The following is a 26504-nucleotide window of genomic DNA, read 5'->3' as shown; positions in this document are numbered from 1 at the left end:
AGATAGAAATAGATAGATATAGAATAGCTAGATGGATAGAAATAGATAGATAGATAGATAGATAGATAGATAGATAGATAGCTATATATATAGGATAGATAGAGATATAATAGATAGATAGATATATAGAGAGATAGATAGATATAATAGATAGATAGATATAGAATAGATAGATAGAAATATAGATATAGATAGATAGAGAATAGATATATAGAGATAATAGATAGATAGATAGAAATAGATAGATAGAAATAGATATAGAATATATAGATAGATAGATAGATAGAAATAGATATAGATATAGAATAGATAGATAGATAGATAGATTTAGAATAGAAAGAGAGAGATATAGAAGAGAGATGAGAGAATACAGACCTATACACACAGCATGACTCTAGGAGGTCGCAGAGCTGGGAACCCTCGTGTTACACATACTGGAGATGTGTAATAACACTAGCAGCCCCATCCAGATTACTGTCCCCAGGAAATGTGCTAAAAGCTTCTCAGGAAACTGCTGCACGTTCTGAGAGCACAACACGAGAGTTCTCTGCTTAATTACCTGCTAGCAGCTCAGTGAGATGTCCCGATCACCGGCCGAAATCCTCTCATGTTCAGACTTAGCCAGGATGAGTCACTGAGAAAACCGGAAGTGATTGGCTGGTCCGATAAAAGCACCGCCCTAAGTCCTATGGACCAGCCAATCACTAACCACCAACAGGACACACAGAGTGGTTGTGAGAGCGCGGAGCTTTGCGCTCCATGGGCAGTATAAAAGCCAGCCGATAGATTTGCTTTCCCAATCTCATGATTTCGATGACATCATGCTTCCCACAGCACCTCTGTGGCCGCGCTCCCCCCCCCCCCCCCACACACACACACACACTTAAAGGGACATGTTATAAAAAAAAATGTAATTTTTTTTTTTTTTTTGGGTTGATGAGTAGCTTTGGGGGGGCGGCGCCCCTGCGCCCCCTATGGACGGGCCGCCACTGATATACCGATCTCTCCTTTTTCCCCTAAGTTTTTTTTTAGAAAGCCTAAAAGAATAATTGTCTTAATTATACAGTACAGGGCACAGGACTTGCAATGTCAAATCAATAGCGAAGGAGCAACTACTTAAACCCGTGCAGATATAAACATACAAATAGCATACAGAAAATATACAAAACATCCTTTATACATAAAGTATAGTCCATAAGTTCATGATTAAATACCTAAAATGCAGATGAAGATCTTTCTGCCACCACTGTGCTGATAAAGCGGAATTCAAAATTAGTTTACTGTCACAATTGACCTCCAAGATTACTGGAAGGTCTGAAAGCACTTTTGCATATTCCTCTCCAGACTGCTGTTCTCAATTATTACCCTGGATCACAGATCGCTACATCAAGACGGAAATCCCATATGCATGGAAAAAGAGGCTAACAATAGTGAAATACCGCTTAAAAACTAATAAAAAATAAATAAAAGGTTACATTCACATAGGCGGAAAAAGTGTCAGCATGTCGCAAATCCCACAAATTAGTATAGACTCACACTCCGGTGCCACAAATCAGGCACTTCTATACCTGTCCAAGCGTGCCGTCTGAATGACTTTCTCAGGGGCTGATAAGAAGTTGATATCCCGCCATCACCTTTGCTGCTGCGGCAAAACAGCCATCCGTCTGAAAGGGGCCTAAGGGTGTATAGATTATAGGGGGACCCCACTCCATTATTTTATTTTTTTGGCATGGGCAGCCCCTGCTTGCACCTGTACCCAGTTTAGCACACTGACAGGCAGCACAGCACAGCCCCGGTCGGGCACCCTTAACTTCACCTGCTCGCCTCTCCTGACTCAAGTCCTGGCCCTGCTAATGCACTTCTCCTCTGCCAGATGACACCCCCGCTGCCCGAGGCGACAGGGCAGCTGATAGGGGGGGGGGTACCCAAAGACTGTAGGTGGATGTATACAATAGAAAGTGCCACATTTGCAGATGATGAAGTCCTGGCTGACAGTCGCTGCTGCTTATGGTGGAGTGATTTTAGCTTGCTCATTGTCTGCCCCCTTCAGCAAGTAAGTGCTGATGAGAGATTGGGCTCCAGCTGAGGGATTCCGAAGAACGATGGAAGGCTCAGGGTAGGGTGGCAGAGGCAGCGAAGAAGAGAAGAGGCAGCAGTCCATGTCCATCCACCTCTTCATGTGACACACAAACTCAGCAGGCAGCACACAGAGAGATGGTCAGCAGAGAAGTCTCAGAAAAGGTACAGACATACACACACACCTTTCCCCCATGTCATGCCCTGGCTGTTTAGTAAGTTGAATTATGCAGCAGCCAAATGTGATCATCATCATGATAGTCACAAAGTACATGTGCTTTGAGCAACAGCACCTTTATTGTGTGATTATAATGATGATGATCATTAAAGGACAATGAAATGCATCCTTGGGCTCCTATCACACAGGGGGGACTCCACTTTGCTTAGCAGAGAATCTGTCTGCTGATTCCCTGCTGAGCAGAGTGGGCGGATGATAGGTCCGTGTAGGCTCCATTTATGCAGAACGGATATAAACTAAGCCCACTCTGCTCTATGGGGAGTCAGGTGTAAATGGACACTGTCTGTTTACCATTGTATGCCTTCTAATCGGATCCGCCTAGACTGAGGAGAACGGATCCCCTTCCATTTCTTTCTAGCAGATCAGTTTGAAGATAGGCAGGTGTAAACAGACACAAGTCAATTTACAGACATCGCTCCATAATGGAGAATGGAGGGGCTGACTGGGTCTGCCTGAAAAACTGACAGGCAGACCTGATTAGAACAATCATGTGAAAGGGGCCTTAGGCTTCATTTGCACTTACGTTTGGGGGGGGTATAGTAAAAATGTGCAGCTCTACTGCATGTTTTTACCACCCCCAATTGCAGTGAAGTCTGTAGATATACTGTAGCCCTGTTGATTTTTATGCAGCTAAAATGATCACGCTGTTCTGTTCACCCACAGCCCGCCCCTGTTTTCCTGGGCTCTTTCATTGTAAGTGCTCAGGTTTATGAAATAAAGAGTAGAGGAAGAAATATCTATTTCACCATCTCCTCCCTGATGAATGAAGCTGTAATCTACTAGGTTTACACAACTTCCGGTTTCAACTCTGTGGTTACCTGGCTGGTCGAGCCAGGAAAATAGCCAATCAAACTGATCTGTGTTTGAACAGTTGCCTTGGAGCGCAAGGGAGAGATCAGTGGTCTAAAAGATCCCTGATCTTTCCATAAAAAGCACCTGCCACTGCCCCAGCTATCACAAGGGATGTTATTTTTCCCTTTGTGATCGCAATAAAGTTGAAATCCTGCTGGATTTAGCACTCAATTCACCAGAGTTCATCTGCAGGTGCCCATATGGAATGCTGTGTAGCCCAATCAGGAGCCCTGAAAATGGTTGTTTCAGCTTCTGTGCTTAACGCTAGATCCTGGTTTTCACACACAACTGGTGATTGTGTCTAGCACTAAGTCCAGAAACTAAAACAAACATTTTTAGGGCTTCTAATTGGGCTACACAGCATTCCATGTGAGTGCTTGTAGAAGAACTCTGCTTTCACAAACAAAACTGCATATTTTTTTTTAGGTGGGTAGGTGGGATGAGGTGGGTGGAGCTGGTGCCGGGGCACCATCAGGTAGGCTGTACGGAGTCCCATGATTTCTAACAGTGGCCCTGTGTATACAGTCTCTCACCATCTCTTGTGCCACTTATACAGTCTGACAATTTTTTGGGCCATGTATGCATTACATTCACGACTGAATGCAGGGTAACATTAATGATGTAACATCAGCAGGAAAATAAACTGTATGCCAGGCATGTCCAAAGTCTGGCCCACTGGCCAAATGTGGCCCCCCTGTTGATTTAATATGGACCCCCTGGGGATTTGGATATATATATTGTTTGTGGCCCCCAGGGCAACAAAAGATATATACCGTATTTATCGGCGCTGCCTTGGAGGGGACAGGACGAGCGCCATCAGATTACATGAAGAGAATCTCCTGTTTACTCAGCAGCGTCTGTATTGGAAGTCCTGTCTCCTGGGATGCCATTGGACGGCTGTTCTGTCTATCATAGGAGACGGGACTTTGTATTAAAGAGGCTACAGAGTAAACAAGAGTTTCTCCTGTTTGTAATCTGTCGGCACTTGTCCCGCCCCCTCCCTCTCCCCTCTGAGGCTGCAGATGGGCATTGATCAGGCTGCAATGATGGCAATGGTAAGGCGTCATTTATGGCACATGTGAGGCTGCATTGTTGTAATGGTAAGGCTGCATTGATTGAAATGGTAAGGCGTCATTCATGGCACATGTGAGGCTGCATTGGTTGCTATGGTAAGGCTGCATTGGTTTCAATGGTATGGCTGCATTCATGGCAATGGTGAGGCTGAATTCAGGGCAATGGTGAGGCTGAATTCAGGGCAATGGTGAGGCTGCATTCAGAGCAATGGTGAGGCTGCATTCAGGGCAATGGTGAGGCTGCATTCAGGGCAATGGTGAGGCTGCATTCAGGGCAATGGTGAGCCTGCATTCATGGAAATGGTGAGGCTGCATTCAGGTCAATGCTAAGCCTGTGCGTGTTATACGCCGATAAATACGGTATATCCAAATAACACGCCCAAGCTCATCCTTAGTCCTGAGCAGCGCTCTGGGATTTGTTGGGGCCACAAAAGAAATATATACAGTATATCCAAATAACACACCCAAGCTCATCTCTTCACCATACACAGCCACAAAGGCAAGAGAATTTTTGTTAGTGCTCAGACGAACACACTTAGACCGAATTTTAATGGTTCAAAGAATGTCAGGCAAAATAGTCGGCCCTCACACATGTTCACTGCATCAAATCTGTCCCTCTTTGAAAAAAGTTTGGACACCCCTGCTGTATGCCATATGGGGGTGGGGGCTTGCATAGGGGAGGGGGTGGCACCAAAATGCAACTTCGCCTAAGCAGACAAAAATCGTTGCACCAGGCCCTGGATGTGAGCTTTCCCATAAAAACCATACCAGGCTTGAAGAGCCTGGTATGGATTGGGGGAGGATCCTCACACCGTTTTTTTAAACATTTTTCTATTGCAGTAAATGGTATTCTATTGCCGGCAATTTAAATGTCATGTTTCTTTTCTTTATAAATGTCAGCTTTGCTGCAGCAGGTTCTATATGTGGTACAGATGTGCCACTTTAGGACTACAGGGCACATCTGTACCACTTTAAGAATCATTACGATTTTTATTGTTTCACTTTAAGAATCATTAACCACAGTTGCTCCAGTGGCGCAATCGGTTAGCGTGCGGTACTTATAAGAATCATTAACCACTTAAGGACCGCCTAACGCCGATATAAGTCGGCAGAATGGCACAATCACGTACCTGTACGTGATTGTTAAATGCCCAGCTGTGGGTCACGCCCGTGACCCGGTTCGAAGCTCCGTGACCGCGGGACCCGCGGACCCCATCACCGCCACAGTCCCGCGATCGGTCCCCGGAGCTGAAGAACGGGGAGAGGTGTGTGTGTGTGTGTGTGTGTGTGTAAACACACCTTCCCTGTTCTTCACAGTGGCGCTGTCATTGATCGTGTGTTCCCTGATATAGGGAAACACGATCAATGACGTCACACATCCAGCCCCGCCCCCCTACAGTTAGAAACACATGAGAGGTCACACTTAACCCCTTCAGCGCCCCCAGTGGTTAATTTCCAAACTGCAATTGTCATTTTCACAGTAAAAAATGCATTTTTATAGCATTTTTTTGCTGTGAAAATGACAATGGTCCCAAAAATGTGTCAAAATTGTCCGATGTGTCCGCTATAATGTCGCAGTCACGATCGCCACCATTAGTAGTAAAAAAATAATAATTATTAAAAATGCAATAAAACTATCCCCTATTTTGTAAACGCTATAAATTTTGCACAAGATTTTATGGATTATAAACGCTTTATGGATTATAAACGCTTATTGCGATATCACTGCTTCTGTAAAAAAAAAATATATTTTTGAAAAAAAATATTTGCATTGATACATGTCCCCTTGGGCAGTACCTTGGCCCCCAATACCCTTTTTATGACCAATAACGTGCATATAAGTCTTTTAAAATGAAGGCTTTTGATTTTTCAAATCCGGGTCCTATAGACTTCAATAGGGTCCGGGTCTGAACTTTTGCAATGCTTGAGAGTTCTGTCACGAACCAAATCGGGAGTTGCTCGGCCCAACTCTGTCAAGGAGTGGAGGAAACCCCACATGTTATCCATAATATTGGAACATCACTTAAGATCCCCTGTGGTGGGAAAAAGGTGCATATAGACATCCATGTGGTCATATCCCCCAGAGGGCACATCTGCTGAAGGGATAGTCACTATTGTATGAAGATATTTGATGCACAGTGGTGAACACTTATAAGGAAGTTTCTTTCCTTTAGGAACATAAGGGGCTTTATTGCACGTTCGTTTTTTTTGGTTTTGGGGTTTTCAAGATTCACATTAAGATGTATTATTATTTTGTCACATGTTTTAATTTTTTTTATTTGTGTACTTTTTTCATACGATATTATCATTGCTCAATGATTTAAAGGGACAGCAACATTACTAAATAGTAATAAACGTTTGCTATATGGTAGCGTGGAACCATTTGGTTTTCAAATATACAAGCTCTACAGGCTTTTTCACCACAACCTCATAAATGGCACCCCGGGGGCCTGATACAAGTCCATGGGATACCGCACCCAAGATGGGAGACATTGAGCGACCAATACCTCCATACCCATAAGCTCAGTCCTCATTGGGCTGTCATCCATTTTTCCACCGGTCCCCGCTGTCTGCTGTTGCTGGTGGGATCGCTGATGGTGTGGTCTCTATAGATATGGAGGCTCAAAGCCTTGCAGAATACTCATCAGTGTACTGCAGAATCCCCAACTGGTCTAGCATAACAGGAACACCTGTCGGTATGTGGATCACTAACGGTTCTCTATCTTTAATGCAAGAAGGTGTAGAGCAGTGATGGCGAACCTTGGCACCCCAGATGTTTTGGAACTACATTTCCCATGATGCTCATGCACTCTTCAGAGTAGCTGAGCATCATGGGAAATGTAGTTCCAAAACATCTGGGGTGCCAAGGTTCGCCATCACTGGTGTAGGGGATACCCCCAGTGATAAGTGGCCCTGGCCTCCCTCAGCTTATCCAGTAAGGGCCACATAATTGCCCTCTGTCATCATGTATTTCTTGATCTATCTAGAAGAATCTGCAGGGAGGTACCATCAAAGTCTATCTGTTGTTCCCCCATGCCTTGGGTAATATCCCTTCCTTCTGTGTATAGAAGTGTATACGATGGATGGTCTCAAAGAAAATGACCTCAAGGTCTTCTGGGGCCACATCCCCAAGCAGCCAGCTAAGAATCCCCACCATCAAAGCTTATTAATGTGATTAATTATCCAGTACCCAACCTGTAACAATCTCAGAAATACTACCTGTAGCTCGAGCCACACCAGAAAGGCAGCGGGAGATTATGGAAGTAAACAAGTGGCTGAGGAGCTGGTGTAGAAAGGGGTTTGGGTTCCTGGAGAACTGGGCCGACTTCTCAGTCGGTTACCGACTCTTTAGCAGGGACAGAATGCACCTAAATGGGGAGGGTAAAAAAAAAAAATTACATTTTTTGGGCCAATTTGTTGTTGGGCAGATTACAAAACACAAATTGCCACAAAAACACATTGATATAAAGAGAAAACAGACTGCGCAAAGGAACATACAATTGACAAAGCAGCTGAACACTGAAGGTCAATAGAATCCTTAAATGAAGTACATAGAAAAAAGCAGTGCAGCGCTAAAAAACAAAAATAATAAAAATAATGAATCAAGCCCAAACAATGATCAATCAGGGTGATAAAAGGGTTAAGCTGACTCTTGGAACCTCACTGAGGTGTTCAGATGTAAACTCCTTAAAACAGCAAACAGGTTGTGAGGGAACAGCGCATTTGACCTGCTGCTCACACACAGGTCCATTTGTTCAGGTGAGCGGCTTGTACTTCCATTTAAGGATACCTGTTTGCTGTTTTAAGGAGTTTACATCTGAACACCTCAGTGAGGTTCCAAGAGTCAGCTTAACCCTTTTATCACCCTGATTGATCATTGTTTGGACTTGATTATTTTTTTATTTTTTTTGCGCTGCACTGCTTTTTTCTATGCACAAAAACACATTACATGCTTTTCTGCAGCTTCTCCATTGAAGTATATTGAACAAAAAAAATTAAAATAGCACCGTTTTGCGTTAAAAAGTCCTTGCCCTTTCCAAATACGCAGCAGCTGAAAAAAAATTATGGATGTGAACATGTCCCATAGGAAAACATGTAAATGAACGGAGGTGGTGAACCCAGGCCATTAGTAACATAATGGTGTTAAAAAAACAAAAAAGTACAAAAAGAGCAAAAAATCGCTACTGTAAGGCCCCGTACACACGACCGAACATGTCTGCTGAAACTGGTCCGCGGACCAGTTTCAGCAGACATGTTCGGTCGTGTGTACGGCCGATCGGACAGGATTCCAGCGTACATTTGCAGACCGTTTTCGAGCGGACAAATGTTTCTAAACTTGCTTAGAAACATGCCCGCTGGAATCTCCTGTCCATCGGACATGTTGGGTCGTCTGTACAGACTTACCGTACATGTCCGAGCGGCCGCCATCCCTCGCATGCGTCGAATGACTTTGGCGCATGCGTGGAAGCATTGACCTTTCAGCGTCGCGCACGTCGCCGCGGCGACGGCGCGAACACGTCACCGCGCTGTCTGTCCGCGCGGATTGTCTCTCATTTCTGTATGATGGTGTGTACAGCCATCATACAGAAATCTCCGGGCGGGCATGTCCGCTGAAAACGGTACGGCGGACCGTTTCCAGCGGACATGTTTGCCCGTGTGTACAAGGCCTAAGGGGTTCATTTTTTTTACTGTGGGACAGTGAAAGTAATATTAACAGTAGCGATTTGCTTTTTCGTACTATAATGGGCTAATTTTAGTTTTTTTAACCCCATTATGTTACTGGCCGATTAATCGATTATGAAAATTGTAAACGATTAATTTCATAATCAATTAGTTGTCGATTAATCGATTAGTTGTTTCGGCCCTAGTCCTGACGTACAGATAGCCAGGGTGAAACAAATTTCAGAGGGTAGTATTTGGTGGCATTAGTAGTAGGTTGACTAAAGCACCTAAATCCGAGGTAAGTAAATTAACATGTCCAAATTGCAACCTCAGAGAACCAACAATGAGTTGGTATGCAACTGGACAAAACTACGGGGCTTGTTCACTAATGCGAGGAGTCTGGCTAACAAGATGGGAGAACTAGAGCTGCTGTTGTATGAGGAGGATTTTGTGGGAATTTCAGAGAGCTCCCATGATTGGCTGGCAACCATTCAAGGGTATTCCCTATGTCGCAGAGATAGGGAGGGTAAAAAAAGGGGAAGGGGTATGCCTGTATATCAAGAATTATGTACAAGTGAATGTGAGGGAGGAAATCACTATGGAGCAAGGGAGGAGGTGGAATCCTTATGGGAAGAGCTCCAAAGGGAGGAAACCAAGGGGAAAGTAATATTGGGAGTATGCTATAGGACCCCTAAACAGAGGGAGGAGGGGGAGGTGGACCTCCTAGCACAGTTTGGAAAGGCGGCAAGGATGGGAAGTGTCATTATAATGGGGGGATTTTATTTATCCAGACATAGACTGGGCGGAAGGAACCCCGCATTCTTATAAGGCTCGCCATTTCCTAAATGTCTTGCAGGACAATTTCATGGGCCAGATGGTTAATGCACTAACAAGAAACAAAGCGTTACTAGACTTACTAATTATTAACAATACAGACCTGATCGATGATGTGGAAATAGGGGGCAATTTAGGAAACAGCGATCACAGGTCAATTAGTTTCAGCATAAATCACACAAATGGGAAACACAAGGGTAATACAAAGGTGTTTGGAATCCTTTTAGCCCCACATAGCACCTTTCAAGTACTTCACCCACCTCCTTCTCTGGCACACTCCTCATTTGAGGCGCACTGCATTCGTCTCTTCTCCCCAGTTTCTCTGATAGCTGTGATCTAGTGGGCCCCCCGGTCTAGTATCATCCTTTCGCCATGACTTCTCTGCCAGGCTACCCTGCTTTCTCTCTTCTGAAATCCCCACAATCATTCTTGGGGACTTCAACATCCCTACTAATACTAACACTCCTCAAACTTCCAAACTTCTCGGTCTAACCTCCGCTTTTGACCAAAAGCAATGGATACATGCTCCTACTCACTCCGAAGACAATACCCACTCCATGCAACCTCTCCAACTATCTTTACCCTCTCTCTGATCACTACTTTATTAATTTCACTCTCTTCCTCTACCCCGCCTCCTCTCCCTCCAAACGCCTAATGGTTATTTGTAGAAACCTTCGCCATATTAACCCTTCTTTTCTCTACTCTGCGACTGACCACCTCTATGACATAATCGCACCCCTGTCCTGCACCGACCTAGCTGATTCTGTCTACAACACTTCACTTCTAGCATCACTGGACACACTAGCTCCCCTCACTAAACACAGAATAAGGCCCTGTCCCCTTCAATACTGGCAAACAGATGATACTAGAAGTCTGAACCAACACAGTCGTGCTCTTGAGCGCCTGTGGCGTAAGACGAAGTCCCAGAAAGATTCCGGACAGTATAAATCTGTCCTCCAAATATACAATTCCACCCTCCTCACTGCCAAGCAGACCTATTTCATCACTCTCATTAAAAACTTATCATCCCGTCCCCGTCAACTCTTCTCGTTTGTTCTCCACTGCCTCCACCCACTAACTCAATCACTGCCCAGGAGATCGCCAATCACTTCACTCAGAAGATTGATACAATTTGCGAGGAAATCTCTACTGTTCAGATACCCTCCATGCTTTACACCTCATGCCCACAGGTACAATCATTACTTCCCTCTTTTAACCCCACCACTATAGACGAGGTTGCTAAATTACTTGCTAATGTCCATCTTACCACCTGCCCTCTGGATCCTGTTCCCTCGCAGAACAGGATCCAGAGGGCAACTCTTTGAAAAATGCACCCGACAGCCCCATACTTAAAAAGCCCTTGCTGGACCCATCCCATTTTAACAACCTATGCCCCATCTCCTTGCTCCCCTTTTTATCCAAACTCCTTGAATGTCTAGTATACAACTGACTGAGCATCCACCTTGCTGATAATAGCCTTCTTGATCCTCCTCAGTCTGGATTTCGTCCTCAACATTCCACAGAAACTGCTCTCCTAAAACTAACAAATGATATACTAACGGACACAATTAAGGAACACTATTCTGTACTCCTACTCCTGGACCTCTCTGCTGCCTTTGATACGGTTGACCACCCCCTTCCCCTCAAAAAACTCCACGCCTTTGGTCTCCGTGACTGTACTCTTCACTGGTTCTCTACCTACTTGGCAAGAATCATTCTTGCCAAACCAACCTATTAACCTTCTACGAGGAGGTGAGCTGCCATATAGATTCAGGAAGACCTGTAAATGTGGTGGATCTGGATTTTGCAAAGGCATTTGATACAGTTAACAATAAACATTTACTGTACAAACTAAGCTCTGTCGGCATGGACCAAAGGGTAAGTACATGGATTGAAAACTGGCTACGGGGGCGAGTCCAGAGGGTGGTGATAAATGGGGAGTACTCGTAATGGCTGGTGTAGAAAGTGAGGTCCCCCAGGGTTCTGTCCTGGGACCAATACTATTTAATTTATTCATAAACAATCTGAGGATAGGATAAAGGGCACAATCTCAGTATTTATGGACGATACTAAGCTAAGCAGGGCAATAACTTCTCTGCAGAATGCGGAAACCTTGCAAGAAGATCTAAACAAATTAATGGGGTGGGCAACTACATGGGTAACTTAATGTTGAAATTTTTTAAATAATGCATTTGGGTGCCAAAAATATGAATGCAATCTACTTGCTAGGTGGAGAACCTCTGGGAGAATCTAGGATGGAAAAGTACGCGGGGGTCTTTGTAGATGACAGGCTCAGCATTGGCATGCAATGCCAGGCTGCTGCAAGCAAAACCAACAGATTATTGGCATGCATTAAAAAGGGGTCTAACTCCAGAGATAAAATTATAATTCTCCCACTCCAAAAGACTCTGGTCCGGCCACACCTGGAGTATGCCATCCAGTTCTGGGTACCAGTCCTCAGAAGGGATGTGCTGGAACTGAAGAGGGCCCAGAGAAGGGCAACAAAGCTAAAAAAGGGACCTCGGCTAAAGACTGCAAGCACTGAACTTTTTCTCTCTGGAGAAGAGAAGCTTGAGAGGGGATATGATTTCAATGTACAAATACCGTACTAGTGACCCCACAATAGGGATAAAACCCTTCCATGAAAAGGGAATTTATAAAGACGCTTAATTCACTAAAATTAAGAGAAGTGGTTTAAACTGCGTAGAGAGAGAGAGAGACTTGTAAAGCGCAACACATGCGAACTGAATCACCTCTGGGCGCTGTATCCATTTCATGGGTAAGGAACCCCTTGACCTCAGAAGAGATGGGTTTTAATCTTTCTCCTGAAGGCCAAGTGGTCCGACTCCAGTCGGATGGTGGTTGGTAGTACATTCCACAGGCGAGGTCCCTGGACTGCAAATCTTCGATCTCCATAGATATTGGGGGGCGTTGCCTTGAATACACTTATGTATTAGGCAGAGTGCCTTGAAAGTGATTCTGTCTTTTACTGGCAACCAATGAAGGGATCTCAGTGAAGGTGAGATTGATTCCCATGGTTTTTTCCCAGTCACTAGTCGAGCGGCTGTATTTTGAACGACTTGCAGACGAGTGATTTGGTATTTGGGGAGTCCTAGATAGAGGGCATTTGCGTAGTCGAGTCTGGAATTGATGATTGTTCCCACCACGACTGCAATGTCCTCTTTCGGGATAAAGGGGGTGAGTCTGCGTAGTAGGCGCAGCAGATGGTGGGATCCGCTGACTACTGACCCTATTTGTGCATCCATCGTCATGTAGGTATCGAAAATGACTCAGAGACTTTTGACTTTGGTGCTAGGGGTGGGGGAGTCCATGTTGACGCGGGGTGATTTTTCCGGTTAGCGTTTTCGAACCATTGAGTTTAAGATAACTGTTTGTCATCCAGTTATCTATTAGAGTGAGGCATTTCACTAGTCCAAGAGAATGATCCTTATTGTTGCAGATGCGGAAATACAGTTGTGTGTCGTCTGCATAGGAGTGGTAAAGTAACTTCTGGTTACTGATGATTTCAAAGAGAGGGCGAAGATAGATATTAAACAATACGGGCGATAAGGGAGATCCCTGAGGGACTCCGCATGACACCGTACGTTTTTCAGAAGTGAAAGACCCCAGTTTCACTATTTGTGATCGGTTTTCCAAGGAGGAGGAGAACCAGGGTAAAACACATTCAGCGACTCCAGCTACTTCAGCTAGCCTAGCCAGTAGTAGTCCGTGGTCTACAGTGTCAAAAGCCGCGCTTAGGTCCAGCAGTATCAGGAGACAAGATTCTCCTTCGTCTGCGGCCTGTAGAGCGTCATCCCATATTTTGAGCAGCGCCGTTTCTGTTCCGTGACCCGGACGGAAGCCTGATTGAAACGGATCGAGTAATTTATGGGTGTCTAAATGCAGTTGCAGCTGTTGTACAACTACTTTCTCCATTACCTTGGAGAAGACATTTGGAGCTGTTATGGGCCTCCTGTTGTTTGGGTCTTTGGGGTCGAGGGTAGTTTTTTTTAGAATTGGTTTTATTGTACCTTGTTTTAGCAAGGTGGGCACCATGCCCTCCTTGAATGATTGGTTAATGAGCTGCGTGATAGCTGGTGCCAGTATATCGGCTAGAGGTCGACCGATATGGGTTTTTCTCTGGCCGATACCGATGCCGATATTTAGAATTTGGGGCGGCCGATGGCCGATATATGATGCCGATTTTTGTGGCCGATATTTTAGGCCGATTTTTTATTTTTTGGCAGGTGGCGCTAATTGGCACTGGCAGATTGCACTGGATGGAACCAATTGGCAAAAGCAGATGGCACTGATTGGCAGGTGGCACTGAATGGCACTGGCAGGTGGCACTGGTTGGCACGTGGCACTAAGGTGGCAGTGGCAGGTGGCGCTAATTGGCACTGGCAGGTGGCACTAATTGGCACTGGCAGGTGGCACTAATTGGCACTGGCAGGTGGCACTAATTGGCATGTGGCACTGGATGGTACTGGCAGGTGGCACTAATTGGCAATAGTTAGCACTGGCAGATGGCACTGGTTGGCACTGGCAGGTGGCACTAATTGGCAGGTGGCACTGGATGGCCTTGGCAGGTGGCACTAGTTGGCACTAGCAGGTGGCACTGGATGGCACTGGCAGATGGCACTGGATGGCATTGGCAGGTGGCACTGGATGGCATTGGCAATGCCAGGTGGCACTGGATGGCACTAGATGGCATTAGCAGGTGGCACTGGATGGTATTGGCAGGTGGCACTGGATGGCGTTGCCACTGGCAGGTGGCACTGGATGGCATTGACAGGTGGCACTGGATGGCATTAACAGATGGCACTAGTTGGCATTGGCAGGTGGCACTAGTTGGCATGGCATTGGCAGGTGGCACTGGCCGGCTTGGCATTAGCAGATGGCACTGGCAGGTTTCACAGCACATAATGTAGCGGATAATGTGTGAAACTCTCTATACAGTTTCACAACTGCTGCAGAGAGAAAGGAGCTCAGATTCATTGCGATGTTGAAGGTGGGCGGGACCCGGGTTGGGCAGGGCTCAGCTGTCCACCAGCCAATGGGATGAGATCATTGGCTGGATAGCTGCTGAGTCCCGCCCACCCCGGGTCCCGCCCACCTTCAACATCGCAACGAATCTGAGCTCCTCTCTCTCTCTGCAGCAATTGTGAAACTGTATGAAGAGAGAGTTTCACACATTCAGCTACATTATGTGCTGTGAAACTGTGAGAGCAGAGAGAGAGAGGAGCTCAGATTCATCGTGATGTTGGAGGTGGGCGGGACCCAGCAGCTATCCAGCCAATGATCTCATCCCATTGGCTGGTGTTGGACAGCTGAGTCCCGCCCACCCCGGGTCCCGCCCACCCCGACATCAGCCCGACAGCTCCATTCTCCTTCACACACACGGCACTGCTCTGCAGACAGTGTGGAGAAGGGAGGGGGAACCCCATGTTCCTCCTTCCTTCTCCACACTCTGCTGATGCAGATCTGCTAAATATCGGCCACATTTGGATAATAATCGGCCGATGCCGATTTCTCCAAAATGACTGAATATCGGCCCGATATATCGGCCGGCCGATATATCGGTCGACCTCTAATATCGGCACTTTCTTTCAGCAGTTTAGTGGGGATGATATCATTGGGTGCTGTGCTATTACGCAGAGTCCCGATGATGTTTTTAGTGGCATTGATGGAAATGGGTTTTAGAGTGAATTTTGGTGATTGCGGCGGATTTATGTGGGTATTAGGTTTGTGATTTGGGGGGGGAGTTGGTGACGGTTCCATTTTGCTGAATACTTCCATGGATTTTTTAAATTTTATTAATGAAATAATCCGATAATTCGTTGCAAAATTCTTGTGAATCAGAATTGTGGGCCTCTAAACAAGCTGGATTCAAAGTCTGAGTGACCAGCTTGAAGATTTCTCGGGGGCGGTTAAGGGCATTTGCGATGATGTTGGAGAAATTATTTTTTTTGGCCGTGAAGATTTCTTTGTGATATTTCTTTGTTATTATCTTGTAAATGGTGTGGTTTTTATCTGAAAAGCACCTTTTCCACGCAGCTTCTGCTCTTCTACGCTCTTGCTTTAGCAACGTCAGCTGGTCATTAAACCAGCTGGAATTGTTTTTCCGGATGCAAGTTTTGCGTTTTGGTGCTACTAAGTCAGCTGACTGTAGTAGCGCCTTGTTGATGGCGTCAAGTGTTTCTGTGGCTGTTGGTTTTTGTTGGGTTATTTTTATTTTGTTCCCTAGTGTTGTTTTGAAGAGTTCCGAGTGGAGCTTCTTCTGAGATCTAGTCCAGTGAGTTGTCACCGGTTTTGTCGTTTTTTTTGGGCTGGCATTTTTGGTGATTGTGAATTTGATGGCATGGTAATCGGTCCATGGTTGCGGCTCATTTCCCAGGACGTCAATTTCCAAATCTTGTTTGAAAATGAGTGGGGCCTTGTATTAGTTGCTGCAGACCTAATCCTTCCAGATGGTCGATGCAGGCTACGGGGTCCAGCGGGGAGTTGGCCCAGAGGTTGAACTCCCCAAGCACCAAAAGGTGTTTGATGTTTAGGGTATATGTGGAGATGAATTCCGTCAATGACGTGAGAAGGTGCGTCTTTGGGCCTGGTGGTCTATAGCAAAGTAGCATATGGACCGTATCTTGGGGATTTGTTTGCAGCTGCAGAGTGAGGGTTTCCATGAATGGAAGCGAGTTTTGAAGGACTGGTTTGGTGATCGAGAGGTGAGTCTTGTGGATCACCGCCAGGCCCCCCCTCTTTGCCCCACTCTGTTTTGCATTTGAATGCGATAATTTGCTGGCACCAGTTCTGTTAGAATGGTGTTGCAGTCGGATGTCAGCCAGCTTTCTGTGATGAAGAGGCAGTCTAGATCGTGTTGAAGGATGAAATCATAGATTTCTTGTCAGTGTTTTACTGCCGATCTTGTGTTGACCAAAGCGCATATTATGCGCATGGGCTGGGGTACCTGCGCGTAGTTTTTGACTGTTGATCGTTGATTGATTCTCAACAGTCGCTCATTCCTTAGAGCTTTTTTGGTGACAATTGGGAGTATAGAGGCAAATGGTTTTAGTTGCCGGATGGTTTCTGCAGAGTATTTCAGGTAACCCATGGTCGCAGAAAAAAATGCAGGGAAGTAATGTTGATTGGGGGGGGTCTTATATGGTGATGGGCGGAAGACTGTCCAAGTGAGCCGTCACTCGTTGAGTCTTCTCTCCCCGATTGGTCCAGAGGAAGGCGAAAAACCCCAGGCGTAGAGCAGGGGTGTCGAACTCAATTTCATCGTGGGCCGCATCAGCATTATGATTGTCCTCAAAAGGGCCGGTTGTATCTCTAAGATTAGATGCCCAGCGCATCCCCTCTCTTTACATTAGATGTCAAGAGCCACCCCACCATCAGAAGTTGAGTCCCCCCACCCTCCCCTACATTACAGTGCACCCCCCCCTTTCCTTATGCTGCTGCTGGGAAGAAGCTGGATGCATTGCTTGAAAGCAGAAAGTAAGGGTCTGGAGGAGGACCAGAGGAGGGCTGGAGCTCCTGCAGCTACAAGAGAGGTGTGAGGGCCACATGAAATGGGCAGGAGGGCCGAATTCGGCCCGCAGGCCTTGTGTTTGACAACTGTGGCGTAGAGGGTTGTTTACTGTTAGAGTGGTAAGGATGTGGAATTGGAATTCCACAAGCAGTGGTTTCAGCAGGGAGTATTGATGATTTAAAAAAACTATTCGATAAGCATCGCCCAGGTTAAATGGGTTCTCTAAAGGCCAACAATGAACTTTGTGTATATCATTTCCCAATACATGATTTAAAGATGGAGTCTGGAGTTTAAAGTGCTTCAGTAGTAAGTAGACTAGGGTGTGCCACAGGAGATATAGGATCTTGGGCAAAAGAACCAATTTTGCTAGGTGAATTCTACACCCAGCGGAACTTTGGTCCACACCTGGGTCTTAACTTTTAACAGAACTTATAGCGGTTCAATATTTAGGGATAGCCCAAGGGTAATCTGGTAAATACATCAACAATCTAACTCTGACCAGAGAAAGAGAAACTTGTTCTACCATGGATGGAAAAATGACCGGAGTATTCCCCAAATTGCTCAATAGTTTGTAAGGTTGCCTGCAGTGAGCAACCAGGATCCTCCAAATAAAGAAGAAATTGGTCTCTAGAACCCTGGGACTGTACCAGGCTTGGGAATTAATATATAATGTGTTTCTCACATGGAGGCTGGTAGTCTTGAAAAGACTCTGAGAATCAGTTTCATCATAATGTGTATAGAATTCTAATGGAAGCCACCTTTCTTGGCACCAGCTTCCTGACGACGCAATAAAATAGACGCATAGAGGCTGCTGAGACCTATAGGGTACCATACCGGTCGGAAGAAAGGATCAGGGGGAACGAGGAGTGATTTTTTTCTTGCATACACGGCTGGAGAAGCTTGGTGCCGGCAAATAGGCACACCAAAATGTGAGTGCAATACTTGTCTTGTATTTTAAATTGAATACAATTTTTTACCTACACACTATGTTGGGCACCCCTTCTCTGTGAGCTTTTATAGAGAAAGAGACACAGCACCCAAACATCTAAGATAATTAACAACTGTGGTGATACGAAATAGGATTGGTTATCCTGGGAATGAACCAAAGGCATTCATTGAATGGGATCTGGAGAGTGGCCATTTTTTTACGGTGATGGGAAGATCACGGAAGTGGTGAAATCACGTGGCATTTGAATATTTCACAGAAGGAATATTGATTAAGAGCACCTGGTTTCCATATTGGAACTTTTTTCTTTTTTCAGCAAAGGAAGAGGTTCCATGCAGGAACTCTCTTTGCACATACAGTATATATTTATATTTTCCTCACCACACCAATTTTTGGTCTGGTGATACTATAATATACACCTGTTTGTCTTTTACGTTTTTTGTTTTAAACTATTGAAACTTTTAACACTTGATAGGGGGTAAGAGCATGTTTTTTGGATATATTATTATACGCACTTATTGATGTGCGTTTTATATGCACATATGTAGTTTTTTTAGAACACATATATATTTTCCTTAGGTGATTGTAACGGTCACCACCGTTTACGACATTCCATTCCACCCAAGACAGCTTATCAACACTCCACAATCAGGCAAACGAACACGGCCCATAAGAATTCCCCCCAGACACGAGACACACAGCTCTGTGTTCTGGTTTCAAATATAAGACAACTTTAATGGTAACTTTCAGTCTTATATACAGTACAAGGCATGAAAGGAACAATCAACTCCCCACCCACACATCACACTGTGGGGGGCTTCAATCACATTCTTTGAGCTAAGTACTAAACATTCTAGACATCTCGGAGCCGGGCTATAATTATCCTGACCTAATCACTGCACATTCCTTCATTAACAGAACTCAAACAAAACACCATCACACAATGATCTCTTCAATCCACATCGTTAGACAGACGTTCTGTCTCCGACAGACAAGTAGTCACACCTTTACACAATGGACAATGAAATGTCTAGGAGTAGATGCAATTAACACCTTTCAACAGAATGTGTCCCCACATTGAATAAGCCAACAACTTGTGATATCTCAAGACATCCTGCAAACATGAATTATTATTAATGTCCCATCTCATGTAATGAGAATATGATTAAACCTTTTATCATTGAAACCATAAAATTTCGTAGGGGATGTACCATCGTCCTATTATTTGAATATAGATAGAGGGGTCTCAAGGATTCCCCACAAACCCCAAAACTCCAATGAAACTTATGGGCAGGGAGGACTATACCGGTACTGTTATGTATAGGTTCAAAAACCTTGGTGATTCACATTAGATAAGTTTAAGAAAAGTTTATTTACATATAGACATCATGGACAAAAATAAAAACCACATCACATTAAAACATGTTACAAAAATACGAACTTGACCACAGTCTGGTCACCGGTTGTGCAATCCCATTTCTTAACGAGAGGTGGGGTATCGGTGAGAAAATTGCAATCATGAGACCAACAGTCTCTAGTCTCGACTAGTTTCGCTTTCGCTTCGTCAGGAGACAGTCTAAAATATAACATAGAACATATAATAAGACATTAAAAACAACAACACATCGATGTTTATCTATATCGGGGGTTTGTGTGGGAAACACCCCGAAGAGTTATAAGATGCGTAATGGGGGAATTTTTGTCACATCATGTCTCCTACCTAGTAGCACAGCGTCCCTTAGAGAGGGGGTCCCAGGCAAACAGTGGATAAGTATCTCACACGTGGACCGAGACCAAGTCTTTGAGGCAGACCTGGATAATAAGGATATGTGTCAATGGTGATGATAAGTTGATTACATATTGAATCAAGGGGTGTGATAAGTGTGAAGAAAAACTGCTGGAAAGTGCAGTAGTGTGAACCACTCAGAAAGGTACTCCAATAGGGAGAAGTAGATATCGTAAAAATGTTCCTCATAAGAGGGACTAAGATAAACAGGTGAAAAAACTACAAAAAAGAATTAAATGAAAACATGAAAAAGGCAGGAGGGGAGGGGAAGGAGAGGGGGGGCGGGGGATCTGGGAAGGGAAAGAAGGAGCAAAAAGGGAAAAGGAAGATGGACGGAGGGAAAAAGTATGGGAACAAGGAGGAGAAAATTATACACAAGGAGAAACCCAAGCAAAATACAGAGCAACGGGGAGGGGCTGAGAGGATCAAGGTGAAGGAGGGGGGGGGGATCTATCACATCCCCAGGTACTGAGTTATCCCAGAAGACAGGGAGGGGAAAAAGGGGGGGGGGTTTGGATGGGGGGAGGTGAAAAAACAGGGAGGAAGGGAGAGGGTAAGTCCCCAAAAGTGCAACACAATACCGTCACCCGGAAAAAAGTCAAATGTGAATAAAGCAGAAAACGAAAGTTTAGGGAGGATATCAGGTCCCAAGTACCAATAAATAACTACAAAGCGTCTATGATTAAGGTAATGTTAATACCTGTGTGCCCTCACGGGCATAAAATATTAACAAAAGGTTTGGGTCCCAGGACATAGGAATCCCAAATGAAGATTGTACAAAAGCTCACAGTAGTGGCCTGGTTAGAACAACCAGCCACAAACACAAGGCTGGTAATGTGTCAGTCACCAGTCCATAAGGACTGGTGACTGACACATTACCAGCCTTGTGTTTGTGGCTGGTTGTTCTAGCCAGGCCACTACTGTGAGCTTTTGTACAATCTTCATTTGGGATTCCTATGTCCTGGGACCCAAACCTTTTCTTAATATTTTATGCCCGTGAGGGCACACAGGTATTAACATTACCTTTACCTTTAACATTACCTTTAATCATAGACGCTTTGTAGTTATTTATTGGTACATGGGACCTGATATCCTCCCTAAACTTTCGTTTTCTGCTTTATTCACATTTGACTTTTTTCCGGGTGACGGTATTGTGTTGCACTTTTGGGGACTTACCCTCTCCCTTCCTCCCTGTTTTTTCACCTCCCCCCCATCCAAAACCCCCCCCCTTTTTTTCTCCCCCCCCCCCCCTCTTTTTCCCCTCCCTGTCTTCTGGGATAACTCAGTACCTGGGGATGTGATAGATCCCCCCCCCTCCCCTTCTTCACCTTGATCCTCTCAGCCCCTCCCCGTTGCTCTGTATTTTGCTTGGGTTTCTCCTTGTGTATAATTTTCTCCTCCTTGTTCCCATACTTTTTCCCTCCGTCCATCTTCCTTTTTGCTCCTTCTTTCCCTTCCCAGATCCCCCCTCCCTCCCCCTCCCCTCCTGCCTTTTCCATGTTTTCATTTAATTCTTTTTTGTAGTTTTTTCACCTGTTTATCTTAGTCCCTCTTATGAGGAACATTTTTACGATATCTACTTCTCCCTATTGGAGTACCTTTCTGAGTGGTTCACACTACTGCACGTTCCAGCAGTTTTTCTTCACACTTATCACACCCCTTGATTCAATATGTAATCAACTTATCATCACCATTGACACATATCCTTATTATCCAGGTCTGCCTCAAAGACTTGGTCTCGGTCCACGTGTGAGATACTTATCCACTGTTTGCCTGGGACCCCCTCTCTGGGGCTAAGGGACGCTGTGCTACTAGGTAGGAGACATGATGTGACAAAAATTCCCCCATTATGCATCTTATAACTCTTCGGGGTGTTTCCCACACAAACCCCTGATATAGATAAACATCGATGTGTTGTTGTTTTTAATGTCTTATATATGTTCTATGTTATATTTTAGACCGTCTCCTGACGAAGCGAAAGCGAAACTAGTCGAGACTAGAGACTGTTGGTCTCATGATTGCAATTTTCTCACCGATACCCCACCTCTCTTGTTAAGAAATGGGATTGCACAACCGGTGACCAGACTGTGGTCAAGTTTGTATTTTTGTAACATGTTTTAATGTGATGTGGTTTTTATTTTTGTCCATGATGTCTATATGTAAATAAACTTTTCTTAAACTTATCTAATGTGAATCACCAAGGTTTTTAAACCTATACATAACAGTACCGGTATAGTCCTCCCCGCCCATAAGTTTCATTGGGGTTTGTGGGGAATCCTTGAGACCCCTCTATCTATATCCATCTCATGTAATACATGAATTATGATTCACTTGCCACCCCATCTCCTGGCTCAATCTGTGCCCAAAAGTCACTCCTGTTACAGTGATTGTTATATTTTTTTGCGGTGGAAACACACAAGTTAACGTGTTAGAGAGGTGTTAATTAATTGTGAGTATATCACACAGGAATAAATATTCACGGTAGCGCAATCCATATTTTTCACTGTTTTAAACTGTGCTATGGCAGTGGTTTTTCGTCAGTGGAAAGAGTGGGGGCATCGGGGAGTAATACCTGTTCCATGGTCAACTGAGGAAACTCTATGCAGTTTAGAAAAGCCAGTGTTTTTGGAACAGTATTTGTGACTGTATTTGTGACTGTGGAGGAGTTTACAGTAATATACTATAGAATTTACTGCAAACACTTTTTAATAGGAAACTGGGCTTGCAGATAAAAATTCTCACCCAGTAGGATTATCTCCAGTTAGCGCTCTTTTTTTTGAACCAGGGGCAAGTCATGGCATCGTGCCCCAATTGATCACATTACAGATTGGATAATTGTGCTTTATCTCATACTAGCTGAATACCCGGCGTTGCCCGGTCTTCCTATCTTAACCTTTTGGGGAGGAAAATCATAGTAATATAAATATACCCATCTTTTATATAAGGGTGTAGGTAAGGGTTAATTTAACTGTCATATATTTTTATTTGGCATATAAGTAATATGTGTACCAGGTATTATTGAAATATCTCCAGGCGTACAGAAGTTGTGTGGGAACATTAAAGTCCCATGCAAATCAATGGGAAATGTAACAAAAACCCAGACCCTCGCAAATGGGGGTAGTTAAGGGATAAATTAACTATCCTATTGTTTAAGTGGACATATAAGTAACATGTGACCAAGTGTTATCGAAATATCTACAGCCGTTTGGAAGTTATGAAGTAACATGTATTTCCCATAGAGTTCAATGGGTCTTTAAAGGAAAACCCCGACCATGGCAAATGGGGGTGGGTAAGGGTTAAACCACCTATCCTATGTTTGTTGCTGACATATAAGTAACATGTGTGCCAAGTTTCATGTTAATATCTTTAGCCGTTTGGACGTGATGCTGGAACATGTATTTCCCATAGAGTTGAATGGGACTTTAAAGAAAAACCCCGACCATGGCAAATGGGGGTGGGTAAGGGTTAAACCACCTATCCTATGTTTGTTGCTGACATATAAGTAACATGTGTGCCAAGTTTCATGTTAATATCTTTAGCCGTTTGGACGTGATGCTGGAACATACATACATACACACACTGAGTTTTATATATATATAGACTAGCTGAATACCCGGGGTTGCCCGGTCTTCCTATCTTAACCTTTTGGGGAGGAAAATCATAGCAATATAAATATACCCATCTTTTATATAAGGGTGTAGGTAAGGGTTAATTTAACTGTCATATATTTTTATTTGGCATATAAGTAATATGTGTACCAGGTATTATTGAAATATCTCCAGGCGTACAGAAGTTATGTGGGAACATACATTTCCCATTGATTTGCATGGGACTTTAAACAAAAACCCAGACCCTCACAAATGGGGGTAGTTAAGGGATAAATGAACTATCCTATTGTTTAAGTGGACATATAAGTAACATGTGACCAAGTGTTATCGAAATATCTACAGCCGTTTGGAAGTTATGAAGTAACATGTATTTCCCATAGAGTTGAATGGGACTTTAAAGGAAAACCCCGACCATGGCAAATGGGGGTGGGTAAGGGTTAAACCACCTATCCTATGTTTGTTGCTGACATATAAGTAACATGTGTGCCAAGTTTCATGTTAATATCTTTAGCCGTTTGGACGTGATGCTGGAACATACATACACACACTTGAGTTTTATATATATAGATTTAAAGGGGTTGTAAAGGTAGATGTTTTTTCACCTTAATGCATCCTATGCATTAAGGTGAAAAAACTTCCGATGGTACCGGCCCACCCCGAACCCCCGTTTTACTTACCTGACCCCTCGAAAGTCCCACGCGCGTCCACGTGATCCTCTTCAGTTCCCAGCCTGGCCGTTGATTGGCTAAGCTGGACGGATTGACAGCAGCACAGCCATTGTCTGGCGCTGCTGTCAATCACAGCGGGAGGCGGGGCCAAATGTGCCAAGTTTCATGTTAATATCTTTAGCCGTTTGGACGTGATGCTGGAACATGTATTTCTCATAGAGTTGAATGGGACTTTAAAGAAAAACCCCGACCATGGCAAATGGGGGTGGGTAAGGGTTAAACCACCTATCCTATTTTTGTTGCTGACATATAAGTAACATGTGTGCCAAGTTTCATGTTAATATCTTTAGCCGTTTGGACTTGATGCTGGAACATACATACACACACTTGAGTTTTATATATATAGATTTAAAGGGGTTGTAAAGGTAGATGTTTTTTCACCTTAATGCATCCTATGCATTAAGGTGAAAAAACTTCCGATGGTACCGGCCCACCCCGAACCCCCGTTTTACTTACCTGACCCCTCGAAAGTCCCACGCGCGTCCACGTGATCCTCTTCGGTTCCCAGCCTGGCCGTTGATTGGCTAAGCTGGACGGATTGACAGCAGCACAGCCATTGTCTGGCGCTGCTGTCAATCACAGGGGAAGGCGGCGCCGAGTGATACAGTCGGCGGCTATGCGCGGGCACGCTGTATCACGGGAGTGCGCTCACAAAAGCTTTCCACCATGCGAGCTCGCTCGCATGAAGGTGGAAAGCTTTTGCGAGGAGGAGCCGAGACAGCCGCCGAGGGACCTCAGAAGACAGGGTTAGGGGACACACTGTGCAAAACAAGCTGCACAGTGGAGGTAAGTATAACATGTTGGTTATTTAAAAAAAAAAAAAAAGACTTTGCCTTTAGTGTTCCTTTAATAAACCAAGAATAGTTTATCTTATCTTTATATTAAAATCTGTACGATGTATATTTTCTATTGGTTATTGAATTCTGATACCTTTTTATATGAGTATTATTAATCAGTTGTTAATTAATTCCAAACATATTTTTAATAGCGTGGTTAGGGGTTACAACCATTTCAACATTTGTAATGCTATTTTCTATGCAATACCTGACAAAGTGGGACAGGAAGTAATAGGAACATTCCACAAAAAATCTATCCAGTGAAGTCATAGTTAGAAATATAAACCTAACCAGAATTTTACTAAAGTTTTGGCTATAGTTAGTCCTAAAGCCTTATAGTAAACTGGTATTTAAATGTATTGCTTTATATAATAAATGACTGTATGCCTGAATTTATTTTTCATAGATTAAAACTTTGGAATACATCAACAGAAGAAGCAAACAATTTGAGTCAAGTCATCTGAGCGAACTAGCAATCAGACTAACTCTCCAGTCTAGAACCTAATGAAAAATTATGCAAACTTACTAACAAGCAGTGCTTGCAATGTATTATGCAGCAACCTACTGGACCATACATGGAACAAAAGTTGGCCTAATCGACAAAGCCTAACATTTCAATCTAGTAGTTCTTACACTTTACATTTGTAATTCTAAAACATGTTTGCATTCATTAAATAACTTGCCTCCTATATGAAAGTGTTTGAAATCCTAATTTTCCATTTATTTTTTACTTCCAGTATATTAAACAGCAATGTTACAATTTAAACTGCTGTAGCCCTCTTTGGGTATGTGTGTGGGAGGGGGGGAGGGGTTGAGATTTGGCCCTCCACAAACAGAATGCCCTCCCGAAACCTGTAGGTAATAACATTTGCTAAGTGGAAGATTGGTATGATAAAAAAGTCCGAAGTGCCCCTGCTCGGGACAGGGCCTCTGAACAGGTGGGATATTAACCAAAAATCTATTCAGGATAATTGGAAGCAGAGAAACTACCTCAACCAGCATATAACATTAACCATAAGTATATAGATGCACACCATTATTGAAACAATATGAGATTAATATAATGAATCATTAGTAATGCATCCACTGTACCAACAGGCAATATCAGCAGAGGGCCCAACATGAGTCCTGGTGGAATTGTGCACATATAGCTAGGTAATAGTTATTAAAGAGGAAGTGAACCCTGATGGGTTTTACTTCCCTTTTTTCCCCTGCAAAGTAAAAGCATAATGGGCTGTCCGAAACTCCGGCCCTACTTGGAGGATGTAGCTTTAGACTGACTGATGTAACTGGTGCAAACATACGGGCTGACCCGAAAATCCTGCTGTTGAGCC

At 44.1% G+C, this 26504-nt stretch overlaps 1 protein-coding gene across 5 annotated transcripts in view; it reads left to right on the top strand.

The window, feature by feature from the left end:
* Positions 1-25856, top strand: part of VPS35L (VPS35 endosomal protein sorting factor like) — a 1107598-nt gene extending 1081742 nt beyond the window's left edge. For all 5 annotated transcript variants that reach the window (XM_040358550.1, XM_040358549.1, XM_040358548.1 and 2 more), the window contains one exon: positions 25577-25856. In XM_040358550.1, coding sequence (XP_040214484.1) covers positions 25577-25675 — 99 coding nt within the window. In that variant the 3' untranslated portion in view covers positions 25676-25856. The remainder of the gene's footprint in view (positions 1-25576) is intronic.
* Positions 25857-26504: the final 648 nt, after the last annotated feature.

The sequence above is a fragment of the Rana temporaria genome, chromosome 6 (assembly GCF_905171775.1).
Source record: "Rana temporaria chromosome 6, aRanTem1.1, whole genome shotgun sequence".
Lineage (NCBI taxonomy): Eukaryota > Metazoa > Chordata > Amphibia > Anura > Ranidae > Rana > Rana temporaria.
The sequence above is the reverse complement of the archived record's forward strand: the minus strand, read 5'-3'. Positions and strand labels throughout refer to the sequence as shown.